The sequence below is a fragment of the Lithobates pipiens genome, unplaced genomic scaffold (genome assembly GCF_037356315.1).
Source record: "Lithobates pipiens isolate NorthernLeopardFrog02 unplaced genomic scaffold, aLitPip1_a1.2 Scaffold_25, whole genome shotgun sequence".
Taxonomy (NCBI): Eukaryota; Metazoa; Chordata; class Amphibia; order Anura; family Ranidae; genus Lithobates; species Lithobates pipiens.
The window spans coordinates 189427800-189455095 of NW_027507787.1; the positions used below are offsets into that span (position 1 = coordinate 189427800).

General features: G+C 43.4%; 1 protein-coding gene across 1 annotated transcript in view; it reads right to left on the reverse strand.

Annotated features, from left to right (window-relative positions):
* The window catches only part of PDZD7 (PDZ domain containing 7), a 108890-nt gene that overhangs the window by 62513 nt on the left and 19081 nt on the right, over positions 1–27296 (reverse strand). Inside the window, exons 2-5 of the mRNA XM_077455326.1 lie at positions 26079–26219; positions 10312–10486; positions 4944–5120; positions 1870–2017 (exon numbers count right to left, since the gene is read on the reverse strand). Of these exons, the coding sequence (XP_077311452.1) occupies positions 1870–2017; positions 4944–5120; positions 10312–10486; positions 26079–26219 (641 nt within the window). The remainder of the gene's footprint in view (positions 1–1869; positions 2018–4943; positions 5121–10311; positions 10487–26078; positions 26220–27296) is intronic.

The following is a 27296-nucleotide window of genomic DNA, read 5'->3' on the forward strand; positions in this document are numbered from 1 at the left end:
AAACAGCGGTGCCCGTTTTCGGGCAAATATCTCCTAAACCATATAGGTTTAGGAGATATTGCTTGGACCTACAGGTAAGCCTTAATCTAGGCTTACCTGTAGGTCAAAGTGGTTTGTAAGGGTACACCTCTAAGTGAAAATGTCCAAATTGGGCCCAAAGTGTCAATATTTTGTGTGGCCACCATTATTTTCCAGCGCTGCCTTAACCCTCTTGGGTATGGAGTTCACCAGAGATTCACAGGTTACCACTGGAGTCCTCTTCCACTTGACGACATCACGGAGCTGGTGGATGTTGGAGACTTTGCGCTCCTCCACCTTCCGTTTGAGAATGCCCCACAGATGCTCAATAGGGTTTAGGTCTGGAGACATGCTTGGCCAGTCCATCACATTTACCCTCAACTTCTTTAGCAAGGCAGTGGTCTTCTTGGAGGTGTGTTTCTGGTCATTATTATGTTGGAATACTGCCCTACAGGCCAGCCTCTGAAGGGAGGGGATCATGCTCTGCTTCAGGATGTCACAGTACATGTTGGCATTCATGGTTTCCTCAATGAACTGTAACTCCCCAGTGCTGGCAGCACTCATGCAGCCCCAGACCATGACACTCCCACCACCATGCTTTACTGTAGGCAAGACACACTTGCCTTTGTACTGCTTGGACCTTGAAGACGGGGACATTCCCCGAAAGCTTGTCCTGAAAAATTGTGTGTTAGTGCAAATAAAGTATCAAAGACGGTACTCAATTTACTCCTCACCTGGTTGCCCCCACACATGCTTGACATCATCTGTGCCAAATAAGTTTATCTTGGGCTAGACCACAGGACATGGTTCCAGTAATCTATGTCCTTAGTCTGCTTGTGTTCAGCAAACTGTTTTTGCGGGCTTTCTTGTGCATCATCTTTAGAAGAGGATTCCTTCTGGAATGACAGCCATGCAGGCCAATTTGATGCAGTTTGCGGCATATGGTCTGAGCACTGACAGGCTGACCCCCCCCCCCCCCCCCCCACCCCTTCAACCTCTGCAACAATACTGGCAGCACTTATATGTCTATTTCCCAAAGATGACCTCTGGATATGACGCTAAGCATTTGCACTCAACATCTTTGGTCAACCATGGCGAGGCCTGTTCTGAGTGAAACCTGTCCTGTTAAACTGCTGTAAGGTCTTGGCCACCCTACTGCAGCTCACTTTCAGGGTCTTGGTAATCTTCTTATAGCCTAGGCCATCTTTATGTAGAGCAACAATTCTTTTTTTCAGATCCTCAGAGTTTTTTGCCATGAGGTGCCATGTTGAACTTCCAGTATGAGACCTTGTAACACTAATGCGTCACATAACACCAGGGAGGGAAAATGGCTAATTGGGCCCAATTTGGGCATTTTCAATTAGGAGTGTACTCACTTTTGTTGCCAGCGGTTTAGACATTATTGGCTGTGTGTTGAGTTATTTTGAGTGGACAGCAAATTTACACTGTTATACAAGTTGTACACTCACTACTTTACATTGTAGCAAAGGGTAATTTCTTCAGTGTTGTCACATGAAAAGATATAATAAAATATTTACAGAAATGTGAGGGGTGTACTCACTTTTGTGAGGTACTGTGTATCTCTAGCAAAAAAGTTGTGTCCCGTTTGAAACATTTGCCTTAATTTCCTGTCCAAAGACACAACAAAAGGTGAGTGAAAACCCCCCCCTTAAGATAGCTGTCACCGGAATACATGTCACCACTGAAAGATTTGCCCTCATCACCCATTTTGTTGACATCCATACACTTTTGGATTTCCCATCACTTTCTTACCTGGTGAAAATGTTCATCAAAATAATTCAAGAGAGAGAATGTCAAATAAGATAAATTAATGATGATTCTTGTAAGTACCTTAATTGTGAGCATGATGTGAGTTAACCCCTTTAGCACTTCGACTGCCTTGCTATGGCTTATATCTTCAAAGTTGATTCCATTGGCTGCAAGAACTTGATCACCAACTTTAATGCCCCTTTCTTCTGCTAATCCACCCGGGTCAACCCTGCAAAAAAGCCAGAATCAATTCTATGTGACTGTACACATATTTTTATGGACTGCAATTGCTTCCTAATATACTCCAAGAGCTTTACCCTTACTTCCTGTCCTGCTGGCTACAGTTTCACAAGACAGGAAGTGATAAAAAATCTAAAACTGAGCCACAGACAGAGATGGGAAATGAAAATCTAACAAGGGTTCTAATAAAGAAAATCATTTTTTTTTCCGTCTGTGTTTGCTGTTGAACAATTCCCCCCATTGTCTGTCCTGGAAAAATGTAGACTGTACAACAGAAAAATGCCAAAAATAGCTAAGGGCAGAAGGGGGGAGGGGTGTTTAACCACTTCAGCCCCAGATGGTTTAACTCCCTTAATGAACAGGCCATTTTTGGGATACGGCAATGTGTTATTTTAATGATAATTGCGTGGTCTTGCGACATTGTACCCAAATAAAATTTGAAGTCCTTTTTCCCACAAAAAAGATAGACAATTTTGAAAAAAAAAATATATTTTTTTTTTACTTTCTGCTATAATACATTTCCAATTAAAAATGTTAAAAAAATCAAATTTCTTTAACAATTTAGGCCAATATGTATTCAGCTACATATTTTTGGTAAACAATAATCCCAATAAACGTACATTGACTGATTTACACAAACGTTATAGCGTCTACAAACTACGGGATATTTTTATGGCATTTTTATTTATTTATTTTACTAGTAATGGCAGTGATCAGCGATTTTTAGCGGGACTGCGACATTGGTGCAGACAAATCAGGCACCTAACTGACATTTTTAATACTTTTTGGGGACCAGTGACATTATTACAGTGATCAGTGTTAAAAATATGCACTGTTACTGTACTAATGACACTGGCAGGGAAGGGGTTAACACCAGGGGCGATCAAAGGGTTAAGTGTATCCCTAGGGGATACTTGCTAACTGTGTGGGGGTTGCTGTGATTGGATGAAGACAGAGATTGGTGTTCCTGCTTAGCAGGAACGCAAGATCTCCATCTTCTTCCCTGTCAGAACAGCGGTCTAGCTCGTTTACATAGGCAGATCGCCGTTCTGCCTCTCCAGGGAATGTTCATGGGTGGCCAGTGGACATCGGGTTTGCCGGACGCACTGATTAGCATCCCCTGTGTCGAATCGGCATGCGCGCACCCCCCTGTGTGTATTACACAAAATGACATACACATATGTCGTTTTGCACAATAGAAAAAATAACATAGGAACTGGAAGAACAGTTCCAAAAAACAATTCTTCAGAGAGGAACAGGCAATTACACAAAAATATAAAGTTTTTATTGTGCAAATTCACTTTAATTAAAACATTAATATTAAACATGGACAATTACATGTACTTAGAAAATACCACCAACTTTCCATTAAAATAAGACAACATTGTCTTCACTCACAGATCACCACCACACACGGCCATACACCCCCCATATATGTGATTCATTAAGTAGTGATCACTATAACCCCTGGAGGGGAGAAAATAAAATTAGTCCCCGGGGACGCAAGTAAAGTCCCATGGGAGCAAAAGCAAATCAGATTGGTATATATGGCCACAAAATTATGTGCGTATAACCAGTTATACACTGACTAGTATTGCATGGACAGTTTGTGATGGATGTAAAACATGGAGCTGGGGTAGCTGGTAATATACATAGGTGTGCTGTTAGGAGGTTCCCATTTTATGTTGGGGTTGCACAGCTGACCGTATAGGCTCAGAAAAATCCACTATTAACAGATAGATATATAGCGGGGGTACTAGCAGATATATACAGATCTCCTGATGGGAGATTTAAATTGAAGGATCTCACCGCTTTCCCAACACCGGTCGAAGTGTCTGCATGGATGGACAAGCACTTTCTGCACTTTCCGTTACCCGTTAGTTCATATGGTAGACTTCCTTCACTGTCTGAGTCGGACCCAGTTCAGTCCGTATAGCTCCAGACAGTGCCGTCCATCAGGTTATGCCAAGGCCGACTCGGCCGTTAGAGTTTTCAAAGCTTTCCCCAAATGCTCGCTTGGATCACAAAAATGTCCGGAGAATATTTTTGCTCAATAGAGCCAACCTGCCGCAGTACATCTGCAGTAGGCAGTCGGCAAGTGGTTAATTAGGGCTGATCATGGTTAACTAGGCCAGTTGTCATCAACCCTGTCCTCAGGGCCCACTAACAGGCCAGGTTTGCAAGATAACTGAAATACATCACAGGGGATATAATTTGCTTCTCAGTGATTTCAGTATTCTAGTCTGTATCTGCCCAAGGTATATACATAAAACCTTGCCTGTTAGTGGGCCCTGAGGACAGGGTTGATGACCACTGAACTAGGCACCCCTTCCCCTACTAGCAATGTTTAATGGTATTGTACACTTTCAAACATCTCTTCCAGCATAGTAGGCTTTGTTAACTGCTCTCAATTGCAGAACACTAAATGGAGAGACCCAGGGATTGTGGGATATGGAGTTTCTTCACAGGAAGTGTCAGTTCTTAGACTACAGACAGAAATCATGCATTAACTGGCGCAGTTCCATGTGGCATGCCTCAGGTTTCAAACAAAAATTTCTGACAAAGGAATGTGAAGATCCACCGTACTATAGGCTGTGCATACAGGCCAACAAATGGCATACCAGAACTTCATGATCCATGCTATGCAGGTGAAAACACAAGGTGCAGGTAGGAAGGTTTATATTGCCTTTAACTGATCTATTAAACATCACTACACGGGAGATTTTTTAACTTTTTTGGAAATGTTCTTTGATAGCATTTTTTTTTCTTTCAAAGAAGAAATGAAGAAACTGACATCAAAGCCTGCACCCATGCTGTTCAGGGTATATTACTGGCCATCACTTGGTACGGTTAGCGGTCCCCTGGCACCCAGTGATGGTGGTTAATAGCAAAAATAACCATTACAAAACACCTACTTGGAAACAAAGATCCCCAGTCCATATTCCTTCCCTCCTCGGATGTTAAACCCCCAACAAGTGTCATCCGATGATGTATAGAGGTGAATGATCCTTTTCATTCCATCTTCGGAGCTGCTGTCTGATGGTGTCGAGCTGCCTTTCTCTACTACTAGCCTCTTACGAAGCACATCAACCCTGGAGTAAAGCAAGGGAAAATGTTACAAGACATATTGCCATCTAACAGACTGCAGTGGAGATTTCCAAACAGTAACTTGGTAGCTACATGTGCCTCTCAGCATATTCTAATGTTGTTCACGACAGCCTTAATGGTATAAAGAAGCTTATTTATAATTATTATTACTATTAATATATAATATTATTACTCTAATTATTATTATTATTTTAGTAAACTAAATGCAGGTTGATTTTCTAATCTCTAATAAAAATACAAATTGTAATACTTAAAATATAACTATAGGCATATAGCTATAGGCAAAACTTTTTTTTTTTACTTTGGATAGTGTGGTGGGGGGGTTGTAACACCTGTCAGGTTTTTATTGCTGTCTGTCCAGGGAGATTTACCCTCTCGATTTGTCCTGTTTACTGTTATCACCAAGAGTGGGACAGAAAGTAAAGGGAAATCTCCCAGTGAAACACAGATGCCAAAAAACATGGGCCGAAAATCAGCCAAAAAATTTCCGGTTCAGCAGGAACCGGCTGACCTTTGGGCCTAGTGTTCAGTTTAATGTCCGACAAAAGCCAGTCTCATGAATGGCTTCTGTTGAATGAGCATGCTGGAAAACATAAAAAGCAACATCTGATCAGCGCCCACAGCCAATGGGTGCAAGAACTGATCAGTGTGTTCTAGTGGGGGGGGGGGGGCAGTCTCCCTGGTCAGAACACAATAGCTCAGTGGGAGATTGCCATTCTAACACAAGCAATGTTAGTACTGCAATCTGTAGCCCGCTGGGTTGATAAAAAAAATTGTAAAAAAATGCATTGTTTACACCCCAAATTACTGTATCCAAAATAAAAACAAAAAGGTTTTGCCTTAAGTCACACTTTATCGGCATAAATCATTACACAGCAATTTGCTAATTAAATATATATAAATATCTCCCCAATGGGTTATAACTCTCAGTTAGTCTACACAAAACTTACAAAAAGGGTTGCTTTTAGTTCTACTTTAAGAAGGTGCCTTAACTCGTCCCCATTGTTTAGAACATTGTTAGCATTGCTACCTGTCTCTCCACTGGGGAGATTCTTAGGTACTTCTTGCTTTGTCTTACACACATTAAAAATAAAGAAATAAAATGAACCATGATTTTTAGAGTCTCCCAGAATAAAACCAGCATTGCAAATTAGGTATATAAAATGCCATCTCAATAGCTGAAGCACATATAGACCTTTTTGTACTTATCTCTTTTTGTATTATATGTATTTTGTTTTATGTTGTTTTTGAAGGAAATATACGTAGAACAGCCACAACTTTATAACAACCCTCCTAATATTGAGTAGGTCCCCCTTTTGCCACTAAAATAGCCCTGACCCATCGTGGCATGGACACCACTAGACCTCTGAAGGTATGCTGTGGAATCTGGCACCAAGTCATCAGCAGCAGATCCTTTAAGTCCTGTAAGTTGCAATGTGAGACCTCCATAGATCGGACTTGCTTTTCCAGCACATCCCACACATGCTTGAATGGATTGAAATCTGGAAAATCTGCAGACCAAGTCAACACCTCAAACTCATTGTTTTCCTGCAACCATCCTTGAGCCATTTTTGCAGTGTGGCAGGGTGCATTACCCTGCTGAAAGAGGCCACAGCCATCAGAGAATACCATGAAGGGATGTAGTTGATCAGCAGTAATGTTTAGGTAGGTGGTACGTGTCATGTAATATCCCCATGAAGGACCCAAGATTTCCTAGTTGAACATTGACCAAAACATCATGCTGCCACTGCAGGCTTGCCTTCTTCCTATAGTGCTTCTTGGTGCCATCACTTCCCCATATAAGTGATGCACATTCACCCGGCCATCCACATGGTGTAAAAGAAAATGTGATTCATCAGACCAGACCACCTTTTTCCATTGCTCCGTGGTCCAGTTCTCATGCTCATGTGCTCATTATTGCAACTTTTGTCTGTAGATACAGGTCAGCATGGGCACCCTGATTGGACTAAGACTACGCAGCCCCATACACAATGCCTATTTTTTCTTCTTTCAGCACATCAATTTCAGGGACAGCATGTTTACTTGCTGCCTAATAAATCCCACTGACTTTCAGATGCCATTGTAATAAGATAACAATGTTATTCGCTCAACCTGCCAGTGGTGAAGAGGTTGGATAAAAATGATGCTGGGTTTAACTTAATGCCAGTCCACCACCATAAGCAATATTAAAATAAACAACACACGCGGTAACACTAGTACCATCAGCCCCTCTAACTACAGGGGTTTTTGTGTAGGTTTTTCATATATTTTACCTGACTCGGAATGTTTGTAAATTAAAGGGAGATAATGAGCTTTTGGTATTATAATTATTATTATTGTACATGATTTATATAGCGCCAACAGTTTAAGCAGTGCTTTACAATGTAGAGGGGGGACAGCACAATACAGAAGGGACAGGAGGGCCCTGCTCGTAGAGCTTACATTCTAAAGGGAGGAAGGTGGTGGTACAAAAGGTAATAGATGCAGGGAAAGATTTGATGGGGGTGGCACGGGGACAGTTGTTAGGTGGGTGTGGGATAGGCTTCCCTGAATAAGTGAGTTTTCAGAAATCTCCTAAAGGTGGACAGGTTAGGGGCTGATTGGATATACCGGGGAAGGGAGTCCCAGAGGATGGGAGAGGCTCTGGAGAAGTCCTGAAGATGAGCATGAGAGGAGGTAACAAGTGAGCTAGAGAGCAGGAGGTCCTGGGAGGAGTGGAGAGGACGATTTGTGTGATATCTGCAGATGAGGTTGGTGATGTAGATGGGGGCGATGTTGTGGATGGCCTTGTATGCTGTGATTAGCATTTTAAATTTTATACGGTGAGGTGGGGGAAGCCAGTGAAGGGATTGGCAGAGAGGGGCAGCAGTCACGGATCGGTTAGTGAGGTGTATTTGTCTAGCAGCAGCATTCCTAATAGACTGAAGGGGGGATAGTCTGCTTAAGGGTAGGCCATTAAGGAGAGAGTTGCAGTAGTCAAGGCGGGAAATAAGGAGTGAATAAGTTGCTTTGTGGTGTCATTAGTCAGGAAGGGTTGAAATCTGGAGATGTTGCGGAGGTTAAGGCGGCGGGATTTAGCCAGCAAATGGATGTGGGGGCTGAAGGAGAGGTCAAGGATTACACCCAGCAACCTGGAATGTGTGGAAAGACCAATAGTTGTGCTATTGATATTAATGGTAAAGTCTTTGGGGGGGGGACAGAGAAGGAGGAAAAATATAATAAGCTCAGTTTTAAAATGTATTTATTGTGCTGTGTTCACTTCTCTCGAGCCTCGTCATTGGGGTACTATGCATGTGGTTTCACATTTTTGTATTGAAAATGTTTAATAAAAATTATTTATAAAAAAAAATAAACAAACGCATTTTTTAAAATTAATGAATGGGTCAGAATGTGTGAAGTGATTAATTCATCCATCAATGTGCCAGTGAGTGCCACTCAATCTGTCAATGCACGGAACACAGCTGAATGAAACAAAGGTGGACTAAGGCAAAGTAGCCAATTACTAGCCAAAAGTTCTGTACAATAGACATAGTCAAAAAATATTTTTTGCCTGAATTTGGACCTGAAACTGAGGCAGAGATGCACAGGACCACCCTAGAGATGTCACATTGAGAGCCGGTCACAATCTCCTGTCATTCAAACTGGATGTGGGAAACCCGCATCCAATTAGCATAAGTGTGAACCCAACCTGAATTAAAAGTCTTCATATAAAAAAATACAAAAATAAAAAGTAGTATTTGTGCTGCCCTCAGTAATATGTGTTGGTATGTGAGTTTTTCCTATTCCAAAAGTGAATTGATTGAGGCTTTCCATTGGTCAAATCTGGATGGTATGTGGGACAACCATTTTTGGGCAATTCATTTCCAGGCCATGAATAATATTCTGGTTAGAAATTATTGAGCTTGTTCTGGTACTATGTTTGAAGGCAGTATGCCTAAGATTGGCATCAATTGTTAGGGAGAATGGAGAACATAATATCTTGAAATAAATCTTCCCAGTTTCTAAAAAGTTTTAGGCAACTCCACATTATGAAAAAGGGTTCCTATGTCCCTGTCACATCTTTTACATTTAGGAGAGGGTATATATCCACATTTAAATCTCTTCATTTCAGTAAGGTAAACTCTATGAACAATAGAGTCATCTTTGAGAGACAGCGATATGGAGGTTGAAAGGATGGCCTCCAAACTATCTGTCCATTAATCCACTGAGTGTCTATGGCTGGTTACACATGGATCAAAATTTGGCTAGTTCAGCACTGGCTGAATGTCAATCTGTGTGTGGCTCTCCCTGTGTGGTAGATCGACTTCTGTTGAACAGGTCTGTTGGAAAACTTTCAGTCTCTGCTTTCAGAATACGATAGCACAGTGGGGAGGATCCTCCATCCACCTTGCTTGTGAGGATGGGGAAATCCGTTATTTTTTTTTTTGTTCAGCCTGCTGGCTGAATGAAAACTAAGCATGTATACCCAGCTTACAGTAAGTCCTCTCACCAGTGGTGGTGAGGCTAGATTGGCCAAACCGCTAGTTGGGTTCCATATATCTTGGCCATTAGGCTTTCTCTGGTTGCCCCCACTTGAGCTATCATTGTAATTAGCTGAGAATGAGTGTAAAAGAAAAGGTTAATGTGCATTTGGGCTTTTAGTGCATGCCACATCGGTAAATACAGAAATAAGGGTTGTCTAGGCAGGGAGTATTTAGAAAGACTTGATATTGGTTCCCCGAAAGGCTTGGGCCAGGAGATTTCCATGATTTATGGAGACACACCAATTCTGCATGTGTTTCAGTTTTTTGTTTTATTTTTTACATTCTATAATTGCCATCAAACACAAGCTTAGATAAAATAGGTTCCTCTTAATTTTCTGTCAATTTATAGTGTTGGTGCCATTAATGCAAATCTGTGACTTATTGCCATGCGTAACCTGATTCCGTTTTGTCAAATAATAATTGTGTATAGGGGGAAGATCCAGGTGACGCAGCAAAGTGTATACGAGCTGCATGTCATCCGGTCAGAGTTCACACAGACACGAGCTCTTGTGGTGAAACCCAATCCTGTGATCCTCTAATGAACCTGACACGCTCTCTTTGGTCCATAGAGGTGATACATTGTGATTTTTGGTTACCTAGAAGAGCTGACAATAGCAGGGAGAATGTGAATGAAGAGGGCAGCTCTGCTTACCATGTGGTCTTTTCTCTGGAGAACTTAATCCCTGGCACTTTTCCCATCCGTCTCACCATCATACGTAGACGGTTGTTCCCAGTGAGTACTTTGACTGCACTTCCCATAGTTATACTCTCTAAACTGATACCGTTCACCTCGGCGATCTTATCTCCGACACACAGACCTGCTAGATCTGCAAAGAGATCAGATGGATGTTAGAGCCTGGAAGCAGCAGGACATACAAAAGCATTATGTATTAACGTACTCTGCAAATAAATAAATGTAATATATGACTCAATAAATTTGCTAATGTACTATGATACAAGGATTCCCTGAGGTTTTCAGCAACCATATCAAGTCAGTTAGAGCCCGCATCTATCTAATGCCCCTCTGTCAGATACCTTAGCCTTACTGTATCTGGCCCATCCCTTTCAATCATTGGATTCCAGTTCAGTTTTTTTTTTACAAGTTTATTGAGAAATAAACCAAGGTAACACTGTTAGCAATTACATAAATTAAACTGACATGGACATACGGTGGGTTTAGAAACAATCACACCTCTTTAAAATATTCACATTTTGTTGTTTTGCAGCCTGAAATGAAGACAGACACAGTTTTGTGTTTTATCTTGCTGTAATTACTAGTGCAACTTATAACATCCAAGTGAAAGATAAAACACCAATTATTATTATTATTTTTTTTAACCACTTGCCGCCCGCCTTATAGGCAATTGACGGTGGCAAAGTGGTTTCATAATCCTGATCGGACGTCATATGACGTGATCAGGATTATGAGCCGCTGCGCGCCCCCGGGGGCGCGCATCGTGGCGATCGTTGTTGCGAGGTGTCAGTCTGACACCCGGCAACTACGATCTCGGTAAAGAGTCTCCGTGATCAGCCAATCACGGCTGATCACAGTGTAAATGGGAAGAGCCAGTGATCGGCTTTTCCTCACTCGCGTCTGTCAGACGCGAGTAGAGGAGAGCCGATCGGCTGCTCCTCTGACAGGGCACTGATTGGAAAAAAATGATATGAATGTCCTGAGCTCCGTGACCGTGGCCGCGGGACCAGATCGCCGCTGGTGTCCCGCGATCAGGTCACAGAGCTGAAGAACAAGGAGAGGTAAGTGTAAACAAACCTCTCCCCGTGCTTCCTAGTGTGGCTGTCACCGATCGTCTGTCCCCTGTTATAGGGAAAGACGATCAGTGATGTCACATGCCAAGCCACGCCCCCCAACAGTAAAAAAAAAAACACACACAAGTCACACTTAACCCCTCCCCGCCCCCTAGTGGTTAACTCCTTCACTGCCAGTGTCATTTACACAGGAATCAGTGCATTTAAATAGCACTGATTGCTGTATAAATGACAATGGTCCCAAAAATGTGTCAAAAATGTCCGATGTGTATAATGTAGCAGTCACAATAGAAATCGCTGATCGCCGCCATTACTAGTAAAAAAAAATATATATTAATAAAAATGCTATAAAACTATCCCCTATTTTGTAAACGCTATAACTTTTGCGCAAACCAATCAATAATCGCTAATTGTGTTTTTTTTACCAAAAATATGTAGAAGAATACGTATCGACCTCAACTGAGGAAAAAAATGTTTTTTTATATATTTTTGGGGGATATTTATTATAGCAAAAGAAAAAATATTTCATTTTTTTCAAAATTTTCGCTCTATTTTTGTTTATAGCGCAAAAAATAAAAACCCCAGAGGTAATCAAATACCACCAAAAGAAAGCTCTATTTGTGGGAAAAAAAGGACACCAATTTTGTTTGGGAGCCCCTTTGCATGACCGCGCAATTGTCAGTTAAAACAACGCAGTACCGAATCACAAAAAGGGGCCTGGTCCTTTGGCTGCAAATTGGTCTGGGGCTTAAGTGGTTAAACACCAGCAACACCTCAGTGAGATTTTCTCATCTCCCATAAGCACATCTGTACTTATCCATATGTAAGTGGTGAATACCTTTATTGTATTACACATTAAACATTGCATTCAGAGTAGCTTTTCAGTTTTTTCTTTTTTTTCTTTTATGTTGATCCTGAGTAGGGATGAGCTTCGTGTTCGAGTCGAACATACGTTCGACTCGAACATTGGCTGTGCATTGGCGCAGTGCATTGCTGGCTCATGATTGGCCAAACATGCACTGTGACCCCGCATGCTTGGCCAATCGCAGCGCCAGCATAGCTCAGGCTGTGTAGTGCACGCCCCACACTATATAATGCCGCCATTGAGGCGGCCTTGTGTAGTGTGTTGGCATCTGAAGCAGTGGGTGTTCTGTGTACCTTCAACAAAGTACACACCGATCGTTTTTGGCTGATTTCCTATCTTGCTGTTGTGTAGTGGTTATTGTCTGTGCCCTGACCGCAGTATACACCGCGATATTCACCTCACCTATATAGCTAGTGATCTATCTTTAATAATAGAGCTTGCAGTCAGTAGTGTTAGGAGATAGTGCGTGCTGTCTGCGTGCTCTGTACCCAGTACATACCGCTATAATCCACCTACATAGCTGTTCTCTATTTGAGCCCAATTGCCATCTGCAGGAGTTATTGGAAGTTGTGTGTGCCTCCAGCACAGCACAGTATACATCTGTATATACCCCTTTATCTCTGCTGTTTTCTGGTTATTGTCTGCGTGCCCTGACCGCAGTATACACCGCGATATTCACCTCACCTATATAGCTAGTGATCTATCTTTAATAATAGAGCTTGCAGTCAGTAGTGTTAGGAGATAGTGCGTGCTGTCTGCGTGCTCTGTACCCAGTACATACCGCTATAATCCACCTACATAGCTGTTCTCTATTTGAGCCCAATTGCCATCTGCAGGAGTTATTGGAAGTTGTGTGTGCCTCCAGCACAGCACAGTATACATCTGTATATACCCCTTTATCTCTGCTGTTTTCTGGTTATTGTCTGCGTGCCCTGACCGCAGTATACACCGCGATATTCACCTCACCTATATAGCTAGTGATCTATCTTTAATAATAGAGCTTGCAGTCAGTAGTGTTAGGAGATAGTGCGTGCTGTCTGCGTGCTCTGTACCCAGTACATACCGCTATAATCCACCTACATAGCTGTTCTCTATTTGAGCCCAATTGCCATCTGCAGGAGTTATTGGAAGTTGTGTGTGCCTCCAGCACAGCACAGTATACATCTGTATATACCCCTTTATCTCTGCTGTTCTATAAAAAGGCATCTGCAGGAGTTAGTGGGTGTTGTGTGCCTCCAGCACAATATAAACTACCCAACTGCTGTTTTACCCAACTCCCTTCAGGCCATTACCATGTCTGGAAGGCCAGCAAGGAGAGGCAGACAGGCGCGAGCCGATAAAAGAGGGCAAGCAGGCTCTGTGTCTAGAGACAACAGTGCTGGTCGTGGACGCGGTGCATTGTCATCAGCACGTGGCCATGGGACATGCTTGTCCTTCTTTTCGGCAGCTGGACATGTTGAACCGCAACATGCCAACGACTTGGTAGAGTGGATGACCAAGCCCTTTTCATCCTCCTCATCCTCTCTCACCCAGTCTCAGGGTAGTAGCAAAGCAGCTGCCAACGCATCGTCTTCCCTCCTCTCAATGTCATCATCAGTGACTCCTTCCCTAGACCCACCACGTCCTCCTGAGGAGTCTCCTGAACTCTTTGAGCACAGTGTTGGGTACATGCTCCAGGAGGATGCCCAGTGTTTGGTGGGCTCTGATGATGACACTCAGCTAGAGGAAGGCAGTAGCGTGAGCGCAGAGAGAGGGGATGCTCAAGAAGGACAGCAATCTGGCAGTCATGTTCCACAAGCTGCAGCATACTGCCAGGTTTGCTACAGCGATGAAGAGGGAGGGGATGATGAGGGCACTGACTCCACGTGGGTGCCTGGAAGGAGGGAGGAGGAGGAGGAGGAGGAGGCACATGTCCAACGAGGCAGGATGCCCTCCGGGGGCCAGCTTAGGGGCAGCACACCGACTGAATCACACCGCAGAGCTCCGCCTGTGCAGAGCGCTGCCTCTGCGCGTTATTCTAAAAATTCTTTGGTGTGGGCCTTTTTTGAGACGAGTGCATCAGATCGCGCCGCTGCTATTTGCAACATATGTCTCAAGCGTATCTCACGTGGCCAAAACATCAGCCGCTTGGGCACCACATGCTTGACCAGACATATGTTGACCTGCCATGCAGCTCGTTGGCAAGCGTACCTCAAAGACCCACACCAAAGAACAAAGCGGACCTCTCCTTGCTCCTCATCAGCTGGCATCTCCAACCCCACTAGACCTTCAGTCCTCTCTGAAACCTGCTCTGAGAGGAATGAAGGTGTAGAATTAGGTGTGTCACAGCCAAGTGCTTCCGGGAACTCTGCTAGTGGTACACCCACGCCCGATTATAGCAGGCAAATGTCCCTGCCCCAGCTGCTGGATCGGCGGAAGAAGTTTACTCCCAGCCATCCACATGCCCAGCGGTTGAATGCTAGCTTGGCTAAATTGCTAGCACTTCAACTGCTGCCTTTTCAGTTGGTAGACTCGGCCCCCTTCCGTGAGTTTGTACAATGTGCGGTTCCTCAGTGGCAGGTCCCCAAACCCCACTTTTTCTCACGGAAGGCGATTCCGGCTCTCTACCGGCATGTGGAAGGCAATGTCCTTGCCTCGCTGGACAGGGCGGTCAGCGGTAAGGTGCATATTACCGCTGACTCATGGTCCAGCAGGCATGGACAGGGACGTTACCTGTCTTTCACGGCCCATTGGGTCACTCTTCTGGCTGCTGGGAAGGATGCAGGACAAGGTGCAGTAGTGTTGGAGGTTGTTCCGCCACCACGCCTCCAAAATGCTACTATTGGTTGTGACACACCTCTCTCCTCCACCCCCTCCTCTTCTTCTTCCTCCTCCATGGCCTCTTCCAGTGCTCTGTCCTCAGAACCAGCGGTGCTCCGTAGGCGTTCCAGGGGCTACGCAAGTACGCAGGCAAAACGATGCCATGCCGTGCTTGCGCTGGTTTGTTTGGGGGACAGGAGCCACACTGGGGCGGATGTTTTGTCAGCTCTGCAGGGGCAGGCCGAGAGGTGGTTGACGCCACGCCAGCTTAAGCCAGGAATGGTGGTTTGCGACAATGGCACCAACCTCCTCTCCGCCCTCCGACAGGGACAACTGACCCATATGCCCTGTGTAGCTCACGTCCTTAACTTGGTGGTGCAGCAGTTCTTGGGCAGGTACCCCGGCTTACAGGATGTCCTGAAGCAGGCCAGGAAAGTCTGTGTGCATTTCCGCCGATCATTTAATGCCTTTGCTCGGCTGGCTGAGCTCCAAAAGGAGTTGAACCTGCCCAAGAACCGCCTTATATGTGACATGCCCACCAGATGGAACTCAACATTGGTCATGCTGCAGCGGCTGCACACGCAGCAGAGGGCCATCAATGAGTACCTGTGTGACTACGGCACCAGGACAGGGTCAGGGGAGCTTGGTTTTTTCTCACCACGCCAGTGGGGCATGATCAGGGATGCATGCACTGTCCTGTCACCGTTTGAGGAGGCCACAAGGATGGTGAGCAGTGACAGTGCATGCATCAGTGACACTGTACCTCTTGTCCACCTCTTGGAGCATATGCTGCGTGGAATAATGGACAGGGCACTTGAGGCAGAACAGAGGCAGGAAGAGGAGGACTTCCTTGCCTCTCAAGGCCCCCTTTATCCAGACAGTGTTCCTGCTGTGCCACCCATCACACAGGAAGAGGATGAGGAGGAGGAGGAGGAGGATGATTGTGTCAGCATGGAGGTGGAGGCTGGCACTCAGCATCAGCATCAGCAGCAGCAGTCTTATAGGGATGATTTACAGTCCCAAGAAACACGTGGACTTGTACGTGGCTGGGAGGAGGTAGCTGCGGATCATGTTGTCCTTAGTGACCCAGAGGACTCCGGACCGAATGCCTCAGCTAACCTACGCTGCATGGCCTCCCTGATCCTGCAAAGCCTGCGGAAGGATCCTCGTATTCTTCGGATCAAGGAGAGGGACCATTACTGGCTGGCCACTCTCCTTGATCCACGGTACAAGGGTAAGGTTGCCGACCTTATCTTGCCATCGCAGAGGGAGCAGAGGATGAGACATCTCCGGGAGGCCTTGCAGAAAGGTCTGTGCAACGCGTTCCCAGAGACTGGGAGGTTACAAACTCCTGGTCCTGGACAACGTGTTGCTGAGGCATCGGTCAGAAGGAGCGGTGGAGAAGGTGGCCGTCTGACTGATGCTTTCAGACAATTTTTTAGTCCGCAGCCCCAAGGTATGATTGGTTCCAGCACCCATCGCCAGCGTCTGATTTACATGGTGCAGGAATACCTAGGGGCAAGGTCAGACTTGGACACCTTTCCCACCGAAAATCCTCTGGCTTACTGGGTCTTGAGGATGGATCACTGGCCAGAGCTTGCACAGTATGCAATTGAGCTACTGGCCTGTCCTGCATCCAGCGTTCTTTCGGAACGCACCTTCAGTGCTGCTGGTGGCTTTGTTACCGATCACAGGGTGCGCCTGTCCACCGAATCAGTTGATCAACTGACCTTCATCAAGATGAATCAGTCTTGGATCACCCACAGCTACCAAGCACCTGAAGCTGATGTAACTGAATAATTTTTTTTGAAATACCACATCCCTTCAAGACTGCCTATGCTGATGCTGAGTGACTGTCCTGTTATGTTGATTGTCTATCCTCTTCCTCCTCCGCTGATATGTTGGAAGAACATTTTTGGTTCTGGGTGATGCCAGCAGCCCAATTTTTCTGCCCCTGTTTAACAGGGGCGTTTAATTACAATTTTTGATGCATTGCTTTGCAGCAGGGCTAATTCCTGCAATAAAACTAGAGTATATGGCAGAGGTTGCAGTGTGGTGGCACCAGCACCAGTGCCTAAGGCCCAATTTTTCTGCCCCTGTTTAACAGGGGCGTTTAAGTACAATTTTTGATGCAATGCTTTGCAGCAGGGCTAATTCCTGCAATAAAACTAGAGTATATGGCAGAGGTTGCAGTGTGGTGGCACCAGCACCAGTGCCTAAGGCCCAATTTTTCTGCCCCTGTCTAACAGGGGCGTTTAAGTACAATTTTTGATGCAATGCTTTGCAGCAGGGCTAATTCCAGCAAAAAAACTAGAGTATATGGAAGAGGTTGCAGTGTGGTGGCACCAGCAGCAGTGCCTAAGGCCAAATTGTTCTGCCCCTGTTTAACAGGGACATGTAATTACAATTCTTGATATAACATTTCACAGGAGGGCCCCTTCCTGTGCCCACCCAGAGTAACGGTGAGGACTTATAGTGTTGTGGCACCAGCACCACAACCACCAAAGGTCAATTTTTCTACCACTGTTCAACAATGGCATGTAATTACAATTCTTGATATAATCGTTCACAGCAGGGTGCTCCAGCGCCCACCAAGAGTCAATTTGAGGGCTTACAATGTTGTGGCAAAACCAACACCTTGTTCCGCCATTTCTGCAGAGCATATTCGGCAGGCCCCTACTTTCAAACATCCAACTTACAAACATCTCCTACTTGCAAACGCAAGGAGACAGCAGCAAGTGAGATGAAAAAAGATGGACGACAAAACAAATTATACAGGGGTGATAACCCTTCCCTATGTTTTCCAAAAAGCTTAAAAATAGTTTTTTTGACTGGAGCTACACTTTAAAAATGTACCAGTTGAAAATTACAAACAGATTCAACTTAACACAACAAACCTACACAGTCCCTGTCTTGTTTGCACCGCCTGTATACTGCTGTTCTGAGTATATAGGGCCCGGGGGCCACACGCATTTCCTTTTTTTAATATGGGTACAGGGTTCCCCTTAATATGTGTACAAGACCCAAATAGGCTGGTAATGGGCAGGGAGGGCTACCCATGCCATTTTTCTCAATGATTTTCAACCATATTGCAGGAACCAGATATAACATTAAAACCAAAGGAAAAAAGAGGATAAAACTGCGCTACGGGAAAACAAATAGTATTGAACGGAAGCTGCAATTCAAATGTACACCAAAAATACACCAAACAGAAATAGAAAGAAAAAGAACTGCGCTAACCACAAATACCCAATACGATTAGGGTATATAGAAGTGCCAGACCCACACTGTGGGTCTTAGTATCTGATGTCTCTAAGACCACCTCCAAAGTGTAGTGTAAACCATATACGGATAAATGCAATTAAATACAAAAACAAACCATAAATACGTGTCAAATAATGTGAATTCCCCAAACACAGTATAAGTGTATCAAACTCTGTGTATGAACCCCTAAACCATAAAAGTAAGAATATGAAAAAAATATTTGCTATTAAGCATAAATGGGCTATCAAAAAAATATATATTTGTGTTTAGAGACACTCTATATAATGTCCATATAGTCATGTGTCAAAAATAATAATAATAGAATGTCCATATAGTAAACGAACACCAGTGAAGCAAAACTTCAAATGAGGTACGGCAGTGAAGAAAAGTTCCAAACGGCTAAATTACAGATACACAAATTGAAAATCTTCTCCAAAGATGTGGTGTGCTTATCCCATCACCGAATGAATGAATTAGCTCCTTACCAGATCCAAGCGACCCCCCGTTACAGAGGGTCACCACAAGCAGCAGCAGTCAAAGGGTATCCGGATAACACTTCCTCCTCAGGTGATCACGAATCTTCCACGCGATAGGGTTATGGCTGTCACTCACTCCCAACTCAACGTGGTATCACATAAGGAAAAACATAGGCTCCAGATAGTGTAAAACCAAATGACTTTAATTTTTAAAAACGAACGTAAACACTTACATAAAAGACTTTAAAAGCAGGTTCAAAACAAAGACGTGCACCGGCCGGATACACGCCAACGCAGAGACCAACCCGTCCTTCCTGGTCCACAGAAACGAACACGACTGGGGTGACGTCGACACGTTCGCACCGCCCTACGCGTTTCGTAATAATTTACGTCGTCCAGGGGCACGGGCGGCGTGCGACGTCACCCCTTTTATAAACATAAACTTAACCAAGCCTCACTTTGGGTCAGCGGCCATCTTAGATGTCACAAAAACATTAAGAATCAAAAAAACGTAGGCCAAGCCTCACTATCAATCACGAACGTCAGATGTGCGTATCCGCAACGGACGTCCTGTGGTTGCGGACCATACCTCGTTTCCATACGAACGTCATATGATCATAAGCCAGGCCTCGCTTCCAGGTATTAACCCTATCGGCAGAGGGACGTGGCAAATACCCTCGTTTTAAGGTGCCCTTCCTATATCCCGAAACAGGGTATAGTGTAGATCACCAAAAAAGGGGTAAAATAAATTGGAAAACCAATAAGATAAAAAGAATAATGATGATAAATTAAAACAAAAAAATGGGATAAAATATCACAAATAGGAATAAAAATACATCAAAAATTCTAGGTTTCCCGATGTATTCATACAGCCATCAAATTCAATTAAGTATAGGCAAATAGGTGTAGAAATACATCAAAAATTATGCGTTTACCCGATGTATTTATATAGCCATCAAATTCAATTGAGAAATGGGATTACTGTAGACATGTATTTCAAATACCTTGCTGTCTCGCATATTCCCCAGGGGTTATTCTAGAACACCCCAAACAAATGTCGAGGGATACACTTAAACGTAACCTAGAGGGCCGCCAGACCCAAAACCAGGCCTACCACACAAGAATATGCTCTACAGTGATATATACCAAAATAAACAGCAAGAAAAAATACAGCAAGGAAAAAATACAGTAGAGTGGTTTTACAGTAAAACGTGGTGGAGAAGCGTTACATCAAACAGGTCACCTCAAGAGTTATTAATAAAGGCATTTACATCGGTGTCCACATTAAGGCCAAACGGAACATATGTTTTTAATTTATGAATCCAGGCCATTTCGAGCAAATACAGGCCCCATTGGAGGGGAGGGTCCTTGGTTAGGGAGATATCCAAGCTCGAAATGGCCTGGATTCATAAATTAAAAACATATGTTCCGTTTGGCCTTAATGTGGACACCGATGTAAATGCCTTTATTAATAACTCTTGAGGTGACCTGTTTGATGTAACGCTTCTCCACCACGTTTTACTGTAAAACCACTCTACTGTATTTTTTCCTTGCTGTATTTTTTCTTGCTGTTTATTTTGGTATATATCACTGTAGAGCATATTCTTGTGTGGTAGGCCTGGTTTTGGGTCTGGCGGCCCTCTAGGTTACGTTTAAGTGTATCCCTCGACATTTGTTTGGGGTGTTCTAGAATAACCCCTGGGGAATATGCGAGACAGCAAGGTATTTGAAATACATGTCTACAGTAATCCCATTTCTCAATTGAATTTGATGGCTATATAAATACATCGGGTAAACGCATAATTTTTGATGTATTTCTACACCTATTTGCCTACACTTAATTGAATTTGATGGCTGTATGAATACATCGGGAAACCTAGAATTTTTGATGTATTTTTATTCCTATTTGTGATATTTTATCCCATTTTTTTGTTTTAATTTATCATCATTATTCTTTTTATCTTATTGGTTTTCCAATTTATTTTACCCCTTTTTTGGTGATCTACACTATACCCTGTTTCGGGATATAGGAAGGGCACCTTAAAACGAGGGTATTTGCCACGTCCCTCTGCCGATAGGGTTAATACCTGGAAGCGAGGCCTGGCTTATGATCATATGACGTTCGTATGGAAACGAGGTATGGTCCGCAACCACAGGACGTCCGTTGCGGATACGCACATCTGACGTTCGTGATTGATAGTGAGGCTTGGCCTACGTTTTTTTGATTCTTAATGTTTTTGTGACATCTAAGATGGCCGCTGACCCAAAGTGAGGCTTGGTTAAGTTTATGGTTATAAAAGGGGTGATGTCGCACGCCGCCCGTGCCCCTGGACGACGTAAATTATTACGAAACGCGTAGGGCGGTGCGAACGTGTCGACGTCACCCCAGTCGTGTTCGTTTCTGTGGACCAGGAAGGACGGGTTGGTCTCTGCGTTGGCGTGTATCCGGCCGGTGCACGTCTTTGTTTTGAACCTGCTTTTAAAGTCTTTTATGTAAGTGTTTACGTTCGTTTTTAAAAATTAAAGTCATTTGGTTTTACACTATCTGGAGCCTATGTTTTTCCTTATGTGATACCACGTTGAGTTGGGAGTGAGTGACAGCCATAACCCTATCGCGTGGAAGATTCGTGATCACCTGAGGAGGAAGTGTTATCCGGATACCCTTTGACTGCTGCTGCTTGTGGTGACCCTCTGTAACGGGGGGTCGCTTGGATCTGGTAAGGAGCTAATTCATTCATTCGGTGATGGGATAAGCACACCACATCTTTGGAGAAGATTTTCAATTTGTGTATCTGTAATTTAGCCGTTTGGAACTTTTCTTCACTGCCGTACCTCATTTGAAGTTTTGCTTCACTGGTGTTCGTTTACTATATGGACATTCTATTATTATTATTTTTGACACATGACTATATGGACATTATATAGAGTGTCTCTAAACACAAATATATATTTTTTTGATAGCCCATTTATGCTTAATAGCAAATATTTTTTTCATATTCTTACTTTTATGGTTTAGGGGTTCATACACAGAGTTTGATACACTTATACTGTGTTTGGGGAATTCACATTATTTGACACGTATTTATGGTTTGTTTTTGTATTTAATTGCATTTATCCGTATATGGTTTACACTACACTTTGGAGGTGGTCTTAGAGACATCAGATACTAAGACCCACAGTGTGGGTCTGGCACTTCTATATACCCTAATCGTATTGGGTATTTGTGGTTAGCGCAGTTCTTTTTCTTTCTATAACATTAAAACCGCAAGCAGTTTTAAATGGTGTTATTTCCGTTTAATGTCATTTTGTGCAGGGACTGTTCTAAACACGGGAAACACGTGGCACTTCACAGGCATACTACAGACACCCCCCAAGCACCATATTTAAAGGAATATTTCACTTTTTTTTTTCACTTTAATCGTCAGTAAAATCAGTGCTCCCGCCAAAACGGCCATTTTTAAAAACATTTTAGGCATTGACCCATGTCCCCTGGGGCAGAAGCCAGGTCCCCAAACCCTTTTTAAGACAGTATCTTGCATATTAGCCGTTAAAATTAGCACTTTCCATTTCGAACGTTCGAGTCCCATAGACTTCAATGGGGTTCTAACGTTCGTAACGAACGTGGGGTCCGTTCGAAAGTTCTGGTGCGAACCGAACCGGGGGGTGTTCGGCTCATCCCTAATCCTGAGTTGGCCTCACTCCTGAGAAGAGCAGCCCTTAGTGCCTGTTTTCCTATAGACTTTACTATCATCATCCAGCTCCCAAGATCCACTATCCATCATCTTTTAGAATTGATTGGACTTTTTATTTCTACTTGTGGACTTTTTACAATTGACTTTATCCAGTGTTTTTATTACTAAGGCCGCGTACACACGCGCGGACTGTTCGCCCAACTTTGTCCGTCCAACAGTTTCGGCAAACAGTCCGCTCAAAATTAGCATGGGCGGACATGGCCACACACGACGAACGAACAGTTTGCTGAAACCGTGCGCGATGACGTGAACGGCACGTACGACGGGACGAAAAATACGACGTCCTATACACTGCATTATAACTTTCGGCGTGTAAATCCTTTCTGAGCATGCGCGGAACTTAGTTTGACGAACAAGCCTACACACGGGCGGACTGTTCGCTGAAACAAGGTTTCAGCGGACAGTTTTACGGAATTTCCGAAAAACCTTGTTCGTCAAACTGTCCGCTGAAACTGTCCGCTGAAAGCCCACACACGAGCGGACTGTCCGCCCAAACACTGTTCAGCGGACAAAGTTGGGCGAACAGTCCGCGCGTGTGTACGCGGCCTAACTCTCATTGAACCAATTGTGCGCCACTTTGCTGGTATCCTGAGCGCTAGCATTTGCTGTTTTTATTCGACTTGGAAAAAGGATCACTCCTCTTATGTCAGTATTTTGTTGAACCACCTTTTGCTTTAATTACAGCTTTTAGTCTGTTGGGATATGTCTCTACTAACTTTGCACATCTAGACTTTGCAATATTTGCCCACTCTTCTTTGCAAAACTGCTCAAGTTCAGTTAAATGCCATGGTGAGTATTTGTGGACTGCAGTCTTCAAGTCATTCCACAGATTTTCAATGTGGTTGAAGTCAGGGCTCTGACTAATGGCCCGGTCACTCAGTAAGAAAATCAGAAGCAAACTTTTGTACGTGGAACGGTCATCTGACCGTTAGTATACTGTAGTTCTTTTGACATCCGATTCCGACTTTTCGGATGACAAAACCTGAAGGTGCATGGTATACATTTTTTATTGTATGTAAACGCAACTTCCAATTTTTGTTTAATTCATACAGTTTTTGTCCAAAAAAAAAAAAAATCGTAAGAGCAAGACTGAACATGCTCAGAAGCGAAAGAATACATTACAAAACAATTCAACGCAATACAACACTTCCAAAGTTGTATTCTGTCATACAAAACTTTAAAAAAAGCTAACTTTAAAAAGTTGAGTAACCTCTTCATTTGCAATATGAGATTAGCGTGCATAAAAAGTAGACGATTATTCATCCACGAATCTTATGGTGAGTACCAGGCTTAAGTCATGCAAGGACATTCACCTTCAACCACTGTGTGGTCATTTGTGCCGTGTGCTTTGGGTCATTGTCAGGTTGGAAGGTAAACCTTCTTCCCATTGACAACTTTCTAGCAGAGAGCAGCAGATTTTCCGCAAGAATTTGATGTTATTTTGCCCCATCCATTTTCCTTCTATCCTGACAAGTGCTCCAGTCCCTGCTGCAGAGAAACATCCCCATAAGGCCGTGTTTCGCACTATTGCGAATTGAATGCGGATTCCTCCGCATCTAATTTGCAATAGCAGGAGATTTTGACCGGCTGTCTATGGAGCCACATCACATATCTCCGCTGCGGCTGCGGCCTTTTGGTCCATTTCAGGTCTGAATTCAGCCAAAAATTCGGGCTGAAAATCAGACCTGAAACGGTGAATGGGGACGCACCAGACCCCTGCTGTGAGCTGCATGCGAAGATAGTGTGAACCCAACCTAACAGGATATTAACGCCTCCATGCTTTACTGTAGGAATGGAAGAAGAGTGGGCAAATATTGCAAAGTCTAGATGTGCAAAGTTAGTAGAGACATATCCCAACTGACTAAAGGCTGTAATTAAAGCAAAATGTGGTCCAACAAAATACCAACACAAGGGGGCGATCCTTTTTCCAACTCAGTGATTCTGTTTTGGAATCTTTTTGATTTTTTCTGACATGTTGGTTATATCTTTCACTTGGATGCTATAAGTTGCACTAGTAAATATAGCTAAATAAAACAAAAACAGTGTCTGTAATAATTTTAAATAGGGCTGATTCTTTTCTATACCTACTGTATACAGGTGGTCAACAATGTGACAACAATAGCAAGCTGTACAGGCTAGGATATTTTAGGTCTCCATTTTAAAGTCAACAGTATGAAATTAAAGAGATGTGTAGGAAACTGGAAACCAAGGTCATGGTAGTCTTCCAGATGAAGCTGAGGGCAATAGGTATGGATTTCAGTTCTTTCAACCATGGAAGCTCAAGATCACATGAGGACATTACCTAGGTTGGTCTACATACAGATGCAGTCTGCCTTGGAACTTGCACTCCTCCAGACTGACATACACACGTTAAGGCATTTTGATATTTGTATAACTCCTCAGAACAGCCAGCCCACTTCTTGTATCAGATCTGAGAGCTTTTGAAATAAGTATTAAGCTTGCTGTGATATTTTCTCAAAGCTATGTACTAAACTTAGCAAGCTCCTTTCACCATCCGGGATTTGCCTAAATTGCAGCAGCAAGAATACCTAGTGATGACATTACTGGGTATAAAATACGTTTTTTTTTTATTATTATTTAAAAGTTATTAACATGCTGATGAGTGGGGGAATGAGGAGCAATAGAAAGGAAAATATAAGCAGGGTAAACTTCATCTTTAAGTAACATTTAATTTGCTTTTATTTTGCCTTCCCTAGCTCCTCTTTTAGGTGTTAATTCAGAGAATAATGATTGATTCAATTATATAAAAGCAAAAATACTTTTTTTTATTTTTTTTTATTTGTGAGTTTTTTTGGATAATCTTTACAAATTAAACTTACGGTAAGCTAAATGAACATTCCCTTGCAAAGTGAAAATTCACTCTACTTCTTTAGTAAATGAACCCCATGGCCTCTTGTGTGCTGGCATAGCCGCTTGCATTTATCTTGATTAAATAAGCCTGTTTGTATTGTTCATGACGAGCTCACTGAACACCAGGGAACCAAAGCCACATAGGGCAAGCTGGGTCATCTTGCTTGGAGGATTCTGAAGGACTGTAATGACCAATCTTTAGAAAGAAGCCTTTAGTTACCATGGTTCATGTCTCTACTTCCTAACACAGTGAATATTTGAACAGTATAAACCTGATATGGAAACACAGACAATACCTATAACAAAGTCATTTTCTTGATTTACACTTAAAAAGTCAACACAGCATGAAATTATCAGCCCCTGATATTTACTGGCTATTGTAAAAAAAAAAAAAAAAATCACAGATTTTTACAAATTTTCAGTAAATTTACTGGCGGTTGGAAACCCTGCTGGTTATTACCTTCTCTTTAGCACCCTCCAAGCATCACTAAAGAAAGCCAAAATCAAACAGAAGTTAACTGAAGAAGCAATAGTTACATCAAAGAAAGCTTTAAACCATAACCCTATCTACTGTGAATGAATACTTCTGGACACATCACTCATTACCATATTCGGTTTGTCTTACCTGCACTGCTTCCTTCTTCCACTTTACTGACAAAGATCCCAAGGCCGTGCTCTGAACCCCCTCGGACGCTGAACCCCAATTTACCATCTGGAGTTTTGTCAACTGTGATGGCAAGGATTGAATCACTCTCATCACTGGTGGCTGAAAAACAATACAATATATTATTCCATGTGATACTAAAGCTGCCCTATTACCATGCATTAAACAAATAGAAATGTAACAAGTCTGGCCAAAGATGGGCAGATCTCTCATTAAGATGATATCTCATCATCAAGATAAGCACATCTTTGGACTATTATGACTTTTCTTGAATCTGTTGATGTTTGATCTCTGGTGTTCACACACTGACTAAAGTACAGGGCTGGACTCGGACAGAAATTTGGCCCTGGACTTCATCCAGACTGGCCCACTTACATTTTGAGTGTCCCATCAGCACTTCCTTACATCAGAGTGTCCCATCACCAGCCCCCTTACATCAGAGTGTTCCATCAGCACCCCCTTACATCAGAGTGTTCCATCAGCACCCCCTTACATCAGAGTGTCCCATCAGCACCCCCTTACATCAGAGTGTCCCATGAGCAGCCCCCTTACATCAGAGTGTCCCATCACCAGCCCCCTTACATCAGAGTGTCCCATGAGCAGCCCCCTTACATCAGAGTGTCCCATCACCAGCCCCCTTACATCAGAGTGTCCCATGAGCAGCCCCCTTATATCAGAGTGTCCCATGAGAATCTCCCCCTTATATCAGAGTGTCCCATGAGCAGTCCCTTTACATCAGAGTGTTCCAACAGCACCCCCTTACATCAGAGTGTCCCATCACCAGCCCCCTTACATCAGAGTGGCCCACTGAACCATCGGCCCACCGGGAAACTCCCGGTAGTCCCGATGGCCAGTATATGCCTGCTAAAATATTCTGTTTTGTGGAGAGAGAGGGGCTTAAATGTACCAAATTGAACAGGACTGGTTATGAAGAACCCTTCTGCCAGATGACCAAGGATAGCCTCTCCCTTGATTATACAACTGTATTTCAAGGTAAAACTGGTTTACAACTAAAAAAACAGCAGAGATTGTCGCTAAATCTAAAGTTTATGTGTATAACAGGTGAACCAATCAAATTGCTCAGCAGGTAGTATGTGCAGTTTACCCAGCCCTGCAATGTTTTGAAGGGGGAGATCATCTTGGCTTGTGGTCGGACATGTGAACTAAAGAATACAATCA